Source organism: Propithecus coquereli, unplaced genomic scaffold, assembly GCF_000956105.1.
Source record: "Propithecus coquereli isolate 6110/MARCELLA unplaced genomic scaffold, Pcoq_1.0 Scaffold126, whole genome shotgun sequence".
In the NCBI taxonomy this organism is placed as follows: Eukaryota; Metazoa; Chordata; class Mammalia; order Primates; family Indriidae; genus Propithecus; species Propithecus coquereli.
The window spans coordinates 4,279,443-4,295,486 of NW_012136747.1; the positions used below are offsets into that span (position 1 = coordinate 4,279,443).

At 49.5% G+C, this 16,044-nt stretch overlaps 1 protein-coding gene across 1 annotated transcript; it reads left to right on the plus strand.

Moving 5' to 3' along the window:
• Positions 1 to 2,814: 2,814 nt before the first annotated feature.
• DNAL4 (dynein, axonemal, light chain 4) lies at positions 2,815 to 15,975 on the plus strand. Its single transcript, XM_012638006.1, has 4 exons — positions 2,815 to 2,920; positions 11,547 to 11,756; positions 13,420 to 13,503; positions 14,858 to 15,975. The coding sequence occupies exons 2-4, from the start codon at positions 11,688 to 11,690 to the stop codon at positions 15,020 to 15,022; spliced, it is 318 nt and encodes a 105-aa protein (XP_012493460.1). The 5' UTR covers positions 2,815 to 2,920; positions 11,547 to 11,687; the 3' UTR covers positions 15,023 to 15,975.
• The last annotated feature ends 69 nt before the right edge of the window (positions 15,976 to 16,044 follow it).

A 16,044-nucleotide genomic window follows, 5' to 3' on the forward strand; every position in this document is an offset into this window, starting at 1 on the left:
TTGAATGCCAGGACATGGCAAATGAATGTCATCCATAGCAATGGGAAACTGCGGAGGGAGGGAAGGGGCTGTCAAACAGGAATGCAGGGGTGAGATTTGGGGTTTAGAAGGGTCACGTTGACTGTGGTATAGAGGATGGATTAGAGAACAAGACTGCAGCCAGGGAGTCTCATTAGGAAGTTGTTGCAATAATGCAAACAGTATCATGGTATTGTACACATGGGGAGTGCCATGAACATAGCCAGAAGGGGCTGTATCGGGAGACAGTTCAGAGTCAGAATTGGCAGGCTTGTGATCAACTGGAGGTGGGCGATGGTAGGGGGAAGTGTGAAGGACGACTCCTTGGTTTCTGATGGAGAGAACTGGGTGGGTGGTAGCATCATTTGCTGAAATGGGGAATGCAAGGAGAGCAGATTGGAGGGAGATGATCAATTCAATTTGGGATGCACTGAGCTTGAAGGGCCTGTGGGACATTCTGGTGGAGATGGCCAGAAGGCAGTTGGATATTTGGGCCTAGAGCTCCGGAGAGAGGTCTAATTTGGAGAGAGAAATACAGGAACCACCAGAATTTAGAAAGACATTGACAATGGAAAACCAGGGGACTGGATGAGATTCCCCAAGGGAAAGTGCTTAAGGCAGCAGTTCTCAACAAGATATGCATGGGGCGCGTAACTCCATGGGAGAGTGCTCAGAATCAGCAGGAGTCTTTTCCAAAGTGCACACCCCACCTTCAATTCCAGTAAATACCCTAGGGAATGTCACTGAGGGGAACACTGTTACTGATGAGGAGGTGACCTCAGGTAGAAAGACATTTGACACCACTGGTGAGAAGAAGAGGGTCAAGATAGGCACAGAGCAGAGGAAGACGAGTCAAGAAGGAAAGTGAAAGGAAGTGAGGTTTGAGGAGACGCAGGAGAGCCAGATGCCTGCGTGTTTGGACAGAGCTGTGGTTCTCTAGTCTTCTCTCAGTGCATACCAGGGGTGATAATGAAAAATACCCACTCTTGCCCTTTGCCATTCTGATGCTGTGGGGCCCTGGAATCTGCATGGTAAAGAGTTCTACCTGCACTACCTCTGGGCAGAGACGTTCATGGAGGTGGGCGCGTCAGCAGGCTCATGCCAGCAGAGGGGATGGGTCCAGCAAGCTGAAGACTGTATAGGTCTATTGGATTCCACTCTTCAGGAGGCCACTGGTAACCACGGAAGAGGAAATTGTAGTGGTGTCGTGGGAGTGGAAGCCAGATTGCAATGGGCTGAAGAGTGAATGGGAGGTGAGAAAGAGAAGACAGCAAACGTGGACTTCTTTTGGGAGAAGTTTGGATGAGAGGCAGAGGCAAGAGCATCATCCCCCTCAAAGGCATCCTGGATAGAGTTGGCAAAGAGGATTAAGAAAATCTGGAGGCTGAGTCAGACATTCTACGGACCCTCACAACGCACCAGGGAGGCAGGTTGGGAATCAGCAAGGGCCTGGCACACTTCAAGCTGCCAAGTCTCAAAATCACTGCCTTCTGTCTACCCACTCCAAATCCAGCCCACCATCTCCCCCACCACAGCACTCTTTCCATAACCCAAATGTGACCATACTGCTGCCCTGCTTGAAACCCTCCAACAGCTACTCCCCCCATTCTTATCTCACCCCAGGGAGCACTCAAGTCCCTCAACCTGGTATTAGAACCCTTCTGACTACTTCCCTCTGCATCTTCACCCCACCCCTGGTCACATTCACCCTCGACCCAGACCTCACGGAGCCACTAGTAGCTCCTCAGTGAACTATGCTGTCCCACCTCATTAGCCTGCAGGTCATGTTAGACTCAGCCAACTCAAGCACCACACTCTCAGAGTTAGTCACTCCCTCCTTGGAGAGAACCAGAACCTTGCCTACACCTCTACCATAGCACAGGTAGAATGAATTATTCTCTATCTATTTGTTAATGAGGCTGTCCCCAAACTGGACTGTGCCATCCATGGGATCAAGGTCTTCATCTTACTCCTCTCAGAATCACTAGCACCTAGCCAGGGCTGAGCTCCCAGTAGGTGCCAGTAAATGTGGCAGCGGGGTTTCATCCCAAGTACTCATCACAGTAAAGTAAAGGTTTAAATTATGGAATACTCACCCAACTGACCCTTGATCCTCCAGTCTGTGGAATCTGCCTGTTCTTCCCCTTCCCCCTTTCCCTTCTCTCCAGTTGTACCAATACTTTCAGATTAATTTTCCCTCCCAAAGGGAAGAGAAGGCAGGCTCTGGACAACTATGTCTTTAAGTCAGATGGTACAAATGTTCCCCGGCGACTAGGGATAGGCGACTTTATGAGGGTATGGCGCAAATGGAAAGAGCACCTGGGTTTCTTCCCCAGGAGCAGTACTCCAATTCTTTCCTTTAACCAGTTACTTACCCTCTCTGAACTTTAGTTCAGATAGTATTGCGGATACTACTCCCTAAAAGTATTACGATGAGACTTAAGTGAAATACTAATTGTAAAGCTCTACATAAATGCTGGTTATTATTAGGCTTTTGAGATCATAAAAGATAGCAGCTCAGTGTCACGACACCAAATTACATTCGTTACTTCAAATGATTCCAAGAAACTCCCAAGGCAATACTGTTTTTCGAAGCATGTTTCTCTAAAAAGAGAACCTCAACATGTCCCCGGCTCCTCCGGCACATTTAAGACGACTATAAGAGTGAAGCCCCGCCTCCTTAGTCTCTAAGCCACGCCCCTTTCCGTGTAAACGCCTACGTTCTAGGGCCCTCAACATTGATTGACACTTTTATTCACCAGTAATAAGTGAAATTCCCGTCAACGTCCGGTGAGGGGGCAGGACTTCCTTGCTGGTTGCTAAGACACTCTTGTTTCGCTCCTTGACAACCCTGGCGGGGGTTCGCTGGTTGCGGCCCCGGCTCCGGCCCCCGCGGGAGCAGGTGAGGCCCCGGGGCGCGGCGGGCAGCCAGGCGGGGAGGGCAGGCCCGGAGGGAGGGCGGGAGGCAACGCGGGGCGGAAGAGGCCTCGCCTACCGCCGAGGCCCCACCTCAGTCTTCTGCCTGCTGTTCCCCAGCCCCAGGTCCTCCCACCCTCAACCCCCACCCCCACTTAGGGACCTGCGAGCCCGGTCGTGACAAATTTGCTGTCGCGACTCCGCAGGCCGCGCCTCTCCACCCACCCGAAACTTGTCCAGCTTCGCGCTCCCGCATCCTCCCACATCCGACTCCCCACAGCACCTTTGTCCCGCCGCCTTTCGCGACTAGTAATGTTCGCCTCGGCCCAGACCACTTGACTTGGGAGAGTTGGCGACATACTGGGACTCCTGGCTGATTATTTCCCCTCTTTGGGTCTCAGTTTCTCTATCTGCAAACGAGAAGTTGGGTTGAGTGATCTCTAAGGCCTCTTCCACTCTGATGTTCTAGGTCGGGTATTGTACTTTGACCCAAGTGCAGTCCCCGTGGGAGGCATTGTGTGTCAAAAGAACTTGGCACACCTAATTTGGATTCCCAGTTGCTGGATCCTAACAAGTTACCTAACCTCCCTGGACTCCAGTCTGTGCATAGATAAAATCAGTGTACTACGGTGCATCTCCTTTGGAAATTCTGAGGATAATATGAATTAAAGTACAAAGTCCAGATCAGTGTAGATTCAATATTCTTTAGTTTCCTTCCTTTGTCTATTACTTACCCCACATTTTCCCTCTCTGCGAAATGTTACCAACCAACCCCCTTGGCATGAGCTGTTATTTCTCCAGTTGACCCCCAGATCCATGTGTCCCCCTCTGACCTTTCTCCTGGGCTTCCATTTTTAGGGATACTTGGTGGGGGAGGGGGGCAGATAGAGATTATTATGTGCCACGTAACAATGTTTCCATTAAGGATGGACTGCATATACCATGGTGATCCCATAAGAGTATAATGGAGCTGAAAAATTCCTATAGCCTAGTGATGTCATCGCCATCATAATGTCATAGCACAATGCATTACTCATGTGTTTGTGGTGATGCTGGTGTAAACAAACCTGTGCTGCCAGTCCTATTAAAGTATAGCACATACAATTATGTACAGTACATGATACTTGACAATAAATGACTTACTGGTTTATGTATTTACTATAACTATACTTTTTATCATTATTTTAGAGTAAATTCCTTCTACTTACCAAAAAAAAAAGTTAACTGTAAAACAGCCTCAGGCAGTTCCTTCAGGAGGTACTCCAGAAGAAGGCATTGTTACCATAGGGGATGACAGCTCCACGTGTGTTATTGCCCTTGAAGACCTTCCAGTGGGACAAGATGGAGGTGGAAGACAATGATATTGATGATCCTGACCCCATGTAGACATAGGCTAATGTGTGTATTTGTGTCTTAGTTCTTTCTTTTGAGACAGAGTCTCACTCTATCACCCAGGCTAGAGTGCCATGGCGTCAGCCTAGCTCACAGCAACCTCAAACTCCTGGGGTCAAGCAATCCTCCTGCCTCAGCCTCCGAAGTAGGTGGGACTACAGGTGTGTGCCACCATGCTGGCTAATTTTTTCTATTTTTAGTAGAGATGGGGTCTCGCTCTTGCTGAGGCTGGTCTCAAACTCCTAACCTCAAGCGATGCTCCCGCCTCAGCCTCCTAGAGTGCTAAGATTACAGGTATGAGCCACCATGCCTGGCCTGTGTCTTAATTCTTAACAAAAAAGTTTAAAAAGTAAAAAATAAAATATTTTAAAAATAGAAAAAAATTTATAGAATAAGAATATAAAGAAAATATTTTTGTACAACTGTACAATCTGTGTTTAAGCTATGTATTATTACAAAACAATCAAAAAGTTTAAAAAATTAAAAAGTTTACAAGGTAAAAAAGTTACTGTAAGTTAAGGTTAATTAGCTTAACCTTAATTTAAGAAAGAAAAATATTTTTGTATGCATTTAGTGTAGCCTAAGTGTACAGTGTTTATAAAGTAGCATACGGTAGTGTCCTAGGCCTTCAAATTCACTCCCCACTCAGCCCAACTCACCACAGCAACTTCCAGTTCTGCAAGTGAAGGCCCTGTATAGGTGTGCCATTTTTTATCTTTCATACCATATATTTACTGTACCTTTTCTATGTTTAGGTATATTTCGATAATAAATACTTACCATCGTATTACAGTTGCCTATGGTATTCAGTATAGTAACATGCTGTACAGCTTTGTCGCCTAGGAGCTAGGCTGTACTATGTAGCCTAGGTTTGTAGTAGGCTATATCACCAGGGTTCGTGTAAGCACACTCTATGATGTTCACACATGATGAAATTGCCTAATGACACGTTTCTCAGAACAAATCCCCTTCATTAAGTGACATTACGACTGTATTGATGTGATACTTGGATTGATGACTTCCTTTCTGCCCCTGTTAACCCATGATTTGGTGATTTCTTCCTCCTAACCAGATACCTCTATCTGCATATCTCTCCAGCAACTTAAACTCAGTAGTTCTAAAATCAAACTGGCCTGCTTCTCTACCTACCCTTCTCTACATGGTTCCCCCGTCCCTGTGAGTGGCACCTCCATCCTCTTGGGGCATCATTTGTCACTCTGCCATGCCCATTCCACTCAGGCAGTTATCAGGTTGTTTTGATTCTGCCTCCATGAGGAGTTCACATCCTCTCCATTCCTGAAGCTACCACCCTGGTTCAAGTCTATAATGCCTGTCACCTTGGCCATTGCTATAGCTTCCTAACTGCTGTCCCTGCCTCTAGTCTCTCCTGTCAACCCAGCCCACCAGAATAATTGCCCTAAAACACAACCCTGTCACCCACGACCAGGAGACCTCCAAAGGGCTTCCCCATTCCCCACAAAAAATATCCACACTTCTTAAGTCTGGGTTTCGAGCCCTTCACTTCCACAACCCGATCCCAGCCTTTTCCCCAGCCTTGTTTCTCCCTTCTTTGCCACATTCTATCCTCCAGCCAAATTGGACTGTTGGACTTTCACAGAAAAATGCTTTGTGCTTTCTGTTTTGGTAACACTGTGTTTGTTCACCTGCCCGAAAGGTCTTCCTCACCTTGCCCTCCTGTCAAGATTTCCACTCACCTTTCAAGGCCTGACTTAAATGTTACATCTGCCACCAACTTCTCTTCCTGTCCTCTCTCACTCCCTCAAGAGTTTTCCTCTTTCCTCTATCTCTACATCTGTCTCCCGGCACTACTTGCTGCCATGAACCATAGTTCGTTCCTTGTGTATGTGTATGGGTCTCCATATTGGAGTGTAAGCCCCTTGAAGACAGGCACTGTCTCTTGCTTATAGCGGAGTAGTTGAAAAAGGATTATCTTTGAAGTTGTTCCATCCATACCTGGGATGGAAATTTAGCCCCTCTATTTATTAGCTGTGTAGACAGTCACTTTCCTTTCCTCAGCCACCTTGCTCATCAATAAAACGGGAAATAGTGCCTTTCTGACAGAGTTCCTGGGGGAAGTAAATGAGATCCTGTATGTAGAATACCCATTTTGGTGCCAGGCTCAAGATCAATGTTCAACAAATCTTATTGAATGGATTCGATGGGTCCTCTCCCTTCCCAGGGGACAAATGAAATATAATTTAATTACAATTTGGATATTTTTTGGACTTCTGCCGTGTGCCCTGGCTGCTCTGGAGCATCCAGTGGACAATAAAGTCCCTCAGCCCGAGCCGATTGTCTTGACTCACGACGCATGGTTAAGTCGTGATCGGTTGTGAGATGTCACTGGTAATTAGCAGTTGTGAATGTGTTTCCAAAAAATAAATCTTTGCTAAGTCCAATTTATTTCTTAGTCCCTTACATTCAAATCTGTTCACTTGAGTGGGAAGGAAGTGGGTGGGAGCCTGCCTAGTCTGCTGTCTGTAGTAAGCAGCTGTTCTCCTAGAGAGCTAATAGCTGTGATGGTTATGACTTTTTGTTATACTTTGTATCTTGACAAGTTGGGATTTCATCCAAATTTGGATACACCACATGAGTCAATATCCTTTATCACGTGGTGCTGGACATGAGGAAAATGTTAAGAATTGCTGATCCAGGCTAGTCCACAGGTCTCTCTTCTCTTCCATGCCGCTCCCTCCCTCTGCCCCTTCCCCAGTCCAAGGCACATTTTCGCTGGACCTTAGCAAAATGAGGAAAAAAAATAAGGACCACATTAAAAAAACAAAACAAAAACAATCTTCGTGTGTCTTTTCTTGAGGAGGGCCAACATTTATTCTGCCAAATTTTCCTCTTTTAGAGTAGATGTCTCTTCTAATGCTCTTACTCAGCAGAATTTAAAAATGGCAGCCCTGTGTTTGCTCCCTCCATTTTAAACTGGTCTAGAAAACCTGGTCTTTGGCATTGTTTTCTAACCTCACCACTGACGTCTTGGATGAATACCCCGAAGTCCTTAGGGTCCTTTCTCCTCCCCTCTCCAGCTTTGTTCTTCATTTGTTTGCTAGAAGGCAGACAGAGGACGTGTCAGGAAAAGGCTGAGGATGACTGAGGTGCCCAAATGTGTATTCCTGACATGGCAGGAGGCAGCAGGCAGGCCTAGACAGATGGCTGGACTGGTGGATGTTGGGTATTGAAGTCATTTGTGTTACTGTCTTGTCTCCTACTTGCTTGTGCCAAAGGAGAAGTCACAGCAGGTAGTGTCAGAAGAATAGGTCCAGGTTCAGATCCCATTGCTGGCTGTGCACCTTCAGGCCAGCCATACAACCTCTCTGAGCTCCCGTTGCCTTCTCTGAGAACTGGGACCCGGATACTTCCCTTAAAAGTTGTTACAAGGATGGAATGAGACACGAAGTGAAAGCACAGTGTAATCACATGCTACCACCTTGGCCTCTGGCCCAAACAGGTTGCACAGAATTTTTTGTGTGTGTGATTCGTTTCTCCTTCAGTGCTAACACAGTGATTTGTACATAGTGGGAACTTGGGAAATACTGGTTTGTTTGGCTGAACATTTAAATGTATAGCTGGCTGGTTATGAAGGCTATCACAGTTTCCCTTCCTACTGCACCAGTAACAGGAGCTGATGTTGACTGTGAGGTAAAGTCTATTCTTATTCCCAGTTTCCAGATAAGAAAAAGGAGACAGACAGAGGTAAGCACTAGTCTGAAGCAGAACCAAGGTGTGACTTCAGCAGATCTGCTGGTAGAGCCTGTACTCAGAACCGCCATGACCTGTCCCACGTGTGTCCTTCAGTCTCTCAGATATGTGATGGGTGGTAAAGGGTGGCAAGCCATGATCTAAGGGCCAAGAATGTTCCAGACATTGAGTGACTGTCCCCCACCCCCAAGGAGGCTGGCAGATATTTCTGGCCTTGTTTCCCAGAATCCATTCATTTCCCCTCATCCCTCCCATATACCCTAACCCTCTTAAGGATTCTTCCCAAATGGTTCAGAAGCAAAATAATAGATGGTGATTGAGGTCAGCGCCACAAAAAGAAAAGGGACAGTGAGACAAGGAACACCGGCTTTGACAGGCGATGAGATAGAGAGCCCTCGTCTGTGCCCTTGTCGCCCAGGCAGAGCCGCACGTCTGACGTGGCTGAGGCCGTGTAAAGCATGCAGACAGGCCGTGGGTAAGGAGGGGGAGAGAACAAGGCTGCCTCTGGCTTTGTGCATCATGGCGGCCAGATGGGATGAGGTCGAGCTTCGGTACCCAGCAGATTCTAGCATCCTGGCCGTGGGCACGCTTACATTATTAAAAGGCTCTTTTAGGCTTGACAGGACTTCGTTCTGGCCTGAAGCATTCAGGCACACACTCATTTGCATGGAAGATTGATAAGGTTATTAGAACCTCTAGTTCTGCTATTTTTGGTAGCATTCTTTCAGCAGGGTTTCTTTTAATCGTGGCCGAATGACTGTAGCTGTGCCATAATGATGCAGAGTCATAAAAAATTCTCCTGCCTTTCTGTATTTGGAAACACATCATCTGTAACTATTCCTTTTCATTCTGTAAGCCTCAGCCCTTTTGGATCCCCAGAAGTATATGTAGTGGTTAGGAAAAGCTCTTGGCAACCACGATCTTTAATAAACTTGGTTGAATAATGTTGACCAAGTCCTAGCTTATAACACGGCGGCAGTAGAGAGCAGTGTGATGATATTGGTGCAGAGAGGCTGAAAATTTCAGAACGCTCACATCCATACACTTGGGGCTTGCAGCAGCTTTGCGAGATTGGGAAGATGGATTAGTATCCCTTTTAATAGAGAAAGAAACCAAGACTTAGGTTAAATTATTTTCCCAAGGCTACAAAGCAAAGAAGTAAGCGGAATTCATTTCTGTTATTGAACTGGTATTCACACCTGAGTATTCTGGCTCGTGGTCCTACCCGGCTCTCCACAAGGTGCTGTCTCAGTGGCTTTTTCCCCTTTGTTTCTGAAGAATGGGCTTCGGTAATACCTGTGAAGATCTGTGACATTTCAGCAGGATTCTGCGTGTTAGAACTGAGTTTAAGCAGCTGCCGCTGACCCGGACCTTGCGGGCAGCATATGCACAATTGGCCCTCAGTTCCCTTTCTGACTCCTATATGCCACCACTTTTGAGCCCTGAGGATGAATTGAATCAAATTGAAATATTTAGGGGGAAGATGCCTGAGCAGCTGCTTCCACATTTTAAGTTGTTCCCACTTGAAATAAACACGCCATAATCCCCTTTTCCTGTTGTCATCAGTGTAGCCACCACCTCTGTCACACCTTGATGAATGTGGAGGAGGAGGCAATAAAGTGGCTGTTACTAAAGCTGGGAGGACACGATGGAATTGGAGACGGGCCTTAACATTAATGAGCAAAGACAAAATGATTCACTGGATTTTTGTGAAATAAGAAACCTGACCAGGAAGTACAATGAGACTGCGCTTGGTAACTTTCCAGGTTATATGTAGAGACAAACAAAAATTGCTAATATCCGAGTGGTGCAACTGCCCAGAATTGATGAGATAAGAGGAACCATCTGTCCATTGAGAAATTAGCAAATACCAGTGTCATGGGGTAGTGGAGTCAGTGCCAGGCTTCCAGCCTCGCTCAAGGGAGCTGACCAAATGGAGGGCACTGAGGGCTTCTGCAGCATGTTGGGGAGGGGGTAAAATTGAGAGTATAGCCCAGAAAGCGTGCCCAGAAAGCTCAAGCCTCGGCCAAACCAGGGTCCCGTTAACATTAGAACAGCAGACACTGAAAGGGCGGATCATTGTCTCCCTGCTGGGATCATAGGAGCCACAGTAGTGGGCAGTTACACAAACATGTCCATGGGGAGGCTGTGTGAATAGGGGTTAGCAGTGCCTATGCCGGGCTCTGTCACAGCCCAGCTCTGTCACTCACTACCTGAGTGACCTCAGGCCAGCGACCTCACAGCTTCATGCCTCTGTGCTTGCAGGACCTAACTCCCAGGGTTGTTGCAGTGACGAGCTGTGTAAGTGCATGTGGCACACTCAGAACAGTGGCTGGCACACGGGAAACCTACCAGCTGTTGCTTGTCAATACCTGCCCGTTAGTTACTGTACTAAGCATCTTGCGGTTCAGTGACTGCAGTGATAGTAAATTCCCTTGGAAATGTGAGAAATGCTGGAATAACATTATTTGTCCAACACAGATCATTAAAAAGGGCTAAACAACGTGGCGATTTGTATTCATTTGTGTCAGTAGTTCTGAGATTAAAAGCCCTTTGAATTATAGGATAAATTGAACTGTAGGATGAAAGACAAACGCCAGGGTTTCTAGCAATGCTCCCAGGCATCTAGGATCTAGGCCTCTTTAGGAAACACCCCATCTGTTAGTAGATAACTTGATTTTTGTGGGGTGTGGTGGGGGTGGGGAGAACGGGGAGGAACACTTACATGTGTGTAAGGTATCATAACTGTGCTTCATACCCACACGCATTCTCTCATTTGATCCCCCTGGGAGCCAGAGGGAGGGAACAGCAGTTTATTGGCACTGTGTTAAGTTGCTTTATATATGTTATCTCATTGAATTCTCTATAACAGCCCCATGAGATAGACATGACTGTCCCTGTGTTACTGGTGAGGAAACTGAGGCCCAAGGCCATGCTGCTGGTGGGCAGTTGAACCAGCACCAGCGTCCAAGCCTCCCAACTCCTGGGCCAGCCAGACAGGACCCGGTGGCCCAAGAGGGAGTAGGCAGGAACAGCTGGGGAGCCTGGTGTGCCCACAGCATGGAGCAGCACTGTTCCCCTTCCCCCACAATCAGAGGCCTGTTCAGGGGGCTCCTTGCTTGCCAAGAGATCGTCGATGGGGACCTGAACATTTAACTTCCTAACAGTGTCTTCTGGGAATTAGTGGGCATGCAGAGAAGCTGCGTTTGTTAATTGCTAGCTCAAGGCTCCATCCTGCAGGCCTGGCCCGCCGTCAGTATTTGTCTTGATAATGACAGTGTGGGCTTGCAGCATCGTACCAGTGTGTTCTTAACCAGGTCCCAGCATCTCGTGTTGACTCATCCTCATGTCTGCAGACTCGCTGGCCATTTGGAAAAGGATGTGGAGGAGTTAAGACGGGGAGGTGTCAAATCGTTACCGAGACATTTCTAATTTGTGATGTATGGTTTTAAAGCCAACTCTTCTCTCCTGGTTTTTCCTGTCTTCTACAGCACCCCTTGGGGAAAGACATTTTCTGCTCCCGCCAAGCTGGCAGGGCCTGCGTCCTGAACCTCCTGGGTGTGTCTTAATCTCCAGTCCCAGCACCTCCCAAAAGCCCCACTCTCTCCTCCGGTGGTCACGGTGGAAGGATCATGGGAGAGACAGAAGGGAAGAAAGATGAGGCTGATTATAAGCGACTGCAGACCTTTCCTCTGGTCAGGGTAAGCCCCAGGGGCGGGAGGCAGGATGGCCAGCAGGGCCCACACAGCCTGGAAAGAGGTAGGTGCAGCTTGTGCCCTGCAGGATGGCAGCGGGAGGAAGTTAAGAAGGGCTGTGCTGGCTCAGACCTAGACATCTAGGAGTCGACAGTGATTCATTCTTTCATTCATTCATTCATTCACCAAGTATTTATTTAGGCCACCTGCTATATACCAGGCGCTGTTCTAGGGACTGTGGAAATGATAAATGGACCGATAAAGACCTGGCCCACGTGAAAGAAATGTTTGAAAAACATAATTGCAGGCAGTGAGTACTATAAAGAAAAATAAAGCAGATGCCAGGGGCTAGAGAGCAGAGGTTGGCTTCTGGAGAGGTTTCTCCGATCGGAGACCTGGATGAAGTTGGGGAGCAAGCCTTGCAGCCGTCTGGGGAGAACATGCCGAGCAGGGAAGCAAAGGAACAGGAAGCCGGAGGTGGGAATGAGCTCAGCATTTTGGAGGAAGAGAGACAAGGCCAGCATGGCTGGAGTGGAATTCTGAGAGAGGCGGCAGACGTGAGGGCCAGAGCCCACAGGCCTGGCCAGCCACAGTGAAGAATGTGGTGACAAATGTGGGTCTGTCCTGAGTGGAAAGGGGAGCAGTGGAAGGTTTTAAGCGGAGGAGCGATGTGATCTGTTTTGTGTTTTCAAAAGATCACTGTAGCTGTTTTGAGGAGAATGGAGTTTGGGGCACCAAGGTGGAAGTGGGGAGACCAGTGAGGACACTATTGCAGAGGCCCGGAGAGATGAGGATGGCTGGGCCCAGGTCACGGGGTGGAGGCGTGAGACATGGTCGGATTCAGGACATATCTTGAAGGTAGAGGCTGTAGGGCTTGCTGACAGGTGGATGCTAGGTATGGGGGGAAGAGAGTTAAGGATGACCCCTACGGTCTGTTTTTTTCTGAATAATGGGGAAAAAATGGTATTAATTACCAGGAAAGGGAAGATACAGGAAGAATGGGTTAGTGGGGAAACAAAAGTTATTTTTAAGACATCCAAGTGAGGTTGTCAAGTGGGCCGTTGGATGTAGGATTCCAGAGCCCAAAGAAGAGGTTAGAGCTGGGGGTGAAAGTGTGGGAACTCTCCCCTCACAGAAGACATCTAGATGCGTGGAACAGGGCGAGGTCCCTTAGAGGTGGAGTAGCTGGAGAAGGCAGAGGGTGGAGATGGGGCCCCATGCCCTGCAATAGTTGGCAGGAGGAGGGGATCCAGCAAATCCGTGGAGAAGGGGCAGCTGGAGAGGTGGGAGGAAAACCAGAGCCCTCGAGAGGGGCCGAGCAGCCTCTTCAGGCTTCTGGGGTGAGATTCTGTTGGAAACCATTTCCATAGCTGGCATTCCCTCCGTGCCTGGGCCGGCCTCCTTCCTTGTCCATTATCTGGAACACGATGTCGCTGAAGCTTCGTGCTCTTGCAGAGGGGCTGGGGCTGGAGAGCTCGTGTGGCTCAGCCCGATTCCACTTCCCTTCTGCCCCAGTGGTAGGCCCCCAGCCAGGAGATGGGTCACCCGCCAGCTTGTGCCAGAGAAGCTACTGGTGTCCATGCCTTAAGCTTGGGACAGAGAGGCCAGCCAGGAAGGCCAGGTCATGGGCTAAGCCTCTCTCTGTTTGTCACCCCTGCCCTGTCTCTAGCACTCGGACATGCCAGAGGAGATGCGAGTGGAGACCATGGAGCTATGTGTCACAGCCTGTGAGAAATTCTCCAACAACAACGAGGTATTGCCATCAGTGCAGGCGGCCCCTCGTGTCTTTGGTGACCCCTGTGGGTGAATAGTGGCCCAGTCCCCTGTGATCAGCTCCAGAGAGTCCTGCTGGGACTAGGCTAGAGCCTCCCTTGGAAGCGTTCGAAGTCTGGGAGAGGCAGTGAGAGAGGCAGCCAGTGCTGACTCCGGGCACTGATGGTCACGCCCAGTCCTAGAGGGAGAAAAGCCAGAGGGGTCTCCATGATACCCTGCCCATGCTCCCCGCTCAGGCAGCTACTGAATAGGGTGCCTTTCCCCACGGCTCCATCCTGGCCGTGAACAGAGGCCTGCCCAGGCATCCATTCGTACATTCATTCATCCATTGAGAAACGATGTTGAACACCCTCTCAGTGCCAGCACTGTCCTAGGTGCTAGGACATCGGGGGATCGGCTAGTAGGCATCGACACGGGAATGTCATTCATCAATCTGGTGGTAAACGGGAAAGAATTCAGTATCGTGGCAGCCAATGGGGTGGCAGACCCTGGCCAGTGAGAGTCCAGGCATTGGGACCGCCAGGCCCAAGTTCAAACCCTGTCTCTAGCCCTTCCTAGCTCTGTTCCCTTGGACAAGCCATTTCTCATTTCTGAGCCCAGTTTCCTAGTCTATAAACAAGGGGTGGAGGTGATGCTTCCTCACTGGGCCAGTTGTGAGGGCTTATTTACTGGGTCAATGGGGACAAAGTGCTCAGCATGGCACCTGGCATGGTGGTGGGTGCTGTCGGTGCACATCAAATGCCTGAACATGGGACTCTGCAAGGCTTGGTGCTCTGCCTGTCCCTAGGCCTCTTCTTCACACTGGGGGAAAGCTTCTTGAAAGAGCAAGCACAGGAAGAGGTGGTCTGTGGCCGTGACTGGGGGAAGCAGTCAGCTCCTCCTGGAGCCCACTGAACCCAGTAGGCACCGCGCGGCGGTGATGGTCACCCTCCCAGCCTGCACGCGCTCACACGTCTGTTCGCTCAGTTAGTCCTGAGAACTGTTTCCAGTTGAGGAAATTGGTACCGACCCAGAAACCCAGCACCAAGTGCCGAGCCAGGACTCAGACCCGGGCTGTCTCTAGACCTAATGCTCGCTTTCCCGCCTCAGCCAGTTTCTTCTTGACTGCTGAGGTAATGTCTAGCTTTCTGTCCCTGTGTAATAGCCCTGGCAGGAGGTGACCCGTGTGGAAGCCCATTGTGACGGTTCTCTGAGCAGGAGGACAACAGAAATAGGACAGCAGGCCTTCCTCTTGCCAAGACCTTGTTGCCAGACTTCTCCCTCCTGGAGAGGGACCTGACTCATGCCCACTCTCTCCCCCACGTCCCCGCTGATGAGCGCCCTCTTTGTTCCAGAGCGCCGCCAAGATGATCAAAGAAACGATGGACAAGAAGTTCGGCTCCTCCTGGCATGTGGTGATCGGTGAAGGCTTTGGGTTTGAGATCACACACGAGGTGAAGAACCTCCTCTACCTCTACTTCGGGGGGACCCTGGCTGTGTGTGTCTGGAAGTGTTCCTGATGCTCTGTCCCCAGCTCCTGTCCCCGTCCCCTGCAGGGCCTTTTCCTGCCACTCATCTGGGACGGGGAGCAGCCCCAGGCAGGTCCTGGGTTTTCCAAGGAGAGTTTGGGGTCTTTTCTTTTTGTCCTGTGTGCCAGTTTCCTGAGCCACGCCCAGTGTGTGAACTTGTTGACATCTCTATCCCCAGGCTCTCAGCCATCTCACGCCGAGTCCCGAGGTGTCCACGGGCCAGCAGGTGGCAGTCTCTGGGGGGAATGTGGGATGAGGAAGTGTGACAGGGTAAAGGAGGTGGGGAGATGGGATTTTTCCCATAAGGGTGTGCCAGGCCCCCCTTCCTCGAGGACTGCCCTCCCCTCAAATCCCGGAGTCCCACTGCCCTTCCATCCCAGCACTGCTGAGGAGTGTCCGCTGCCCTTATCATCAGTGGCCATATGAAAATGGCCCCAAGAAGGAGCCTCTCCTCGCAAGGGACACGGGCAGCTTCTCTCCTTGTCCTCCGGGGAAGTGCTGACCCAGGCAGAAGCCCCTCCCCTGCTTGGCCCCAGGCTGAACAAACCACTCCGGCTTTGGCATGGAGACCCAGCAGCCTTTGTCCCCTCTCCACCCCCCAGGCATGAACCTTTCTCATTGCCTCAGCCCGCGCAGTTGATAGCCAGGGGCCAGCGGGTGGGAACTGCTGCCAGGCAGTTTCTGGAGGTGTCCCTGGGCCTCTGGCGAGACGCCTGGGCCAGGGGTGCTCTCGCCGCGAGGCTGCTTCCGCAGGGAACCTGGCCCGCCAGCTACTCGTCATCAGGGACCGCATGCTGATTTGTACTTCTTATCTCTGCTGGCTTTTCTATATTCTTTTTGAGTGTGGGGAGAAGGGTTTTAGTAGAAGGGTGAATCGTATTTTACACAGCAGTCTTATTTATATAAATGTCTTGGTTTTTACAATTAAAACTTCCAAAAACTGACCTCGATCTATAGTCTCTTAAGGTTAGGGGAAGATGTGATCTGTATCTTCAGGCTTGGGTGGGTACCAG

What these genes read in the sequence shown, in the direction of transcription:
- DNAL4 (XM_012638006.1), top strand. Translation starts at nt 11,688, where the DNA reads ATGGGAGAGACAGAAGGGAAGAAAGATGAGGCTGATTATAAGCGACTG. An exon ending in AGACCTTTCCTCTGGTCAGG is followed by an intron (nt 11,757 to 13,419) that starts GTAAGCCCCAGG and finishes CCCTGTCTCTAG; the next exon opens with CACTCGGACATGCCAGAGGA. An exon ending in AATTCTCCAACAACAACGAG is followed by an intron (nt 13,504 to 14,857) that starts GTATTGCCATCA and finishes TCTTTGTTCCAG; the next exon opens with AGCGCCGCCAAGATGATCAA.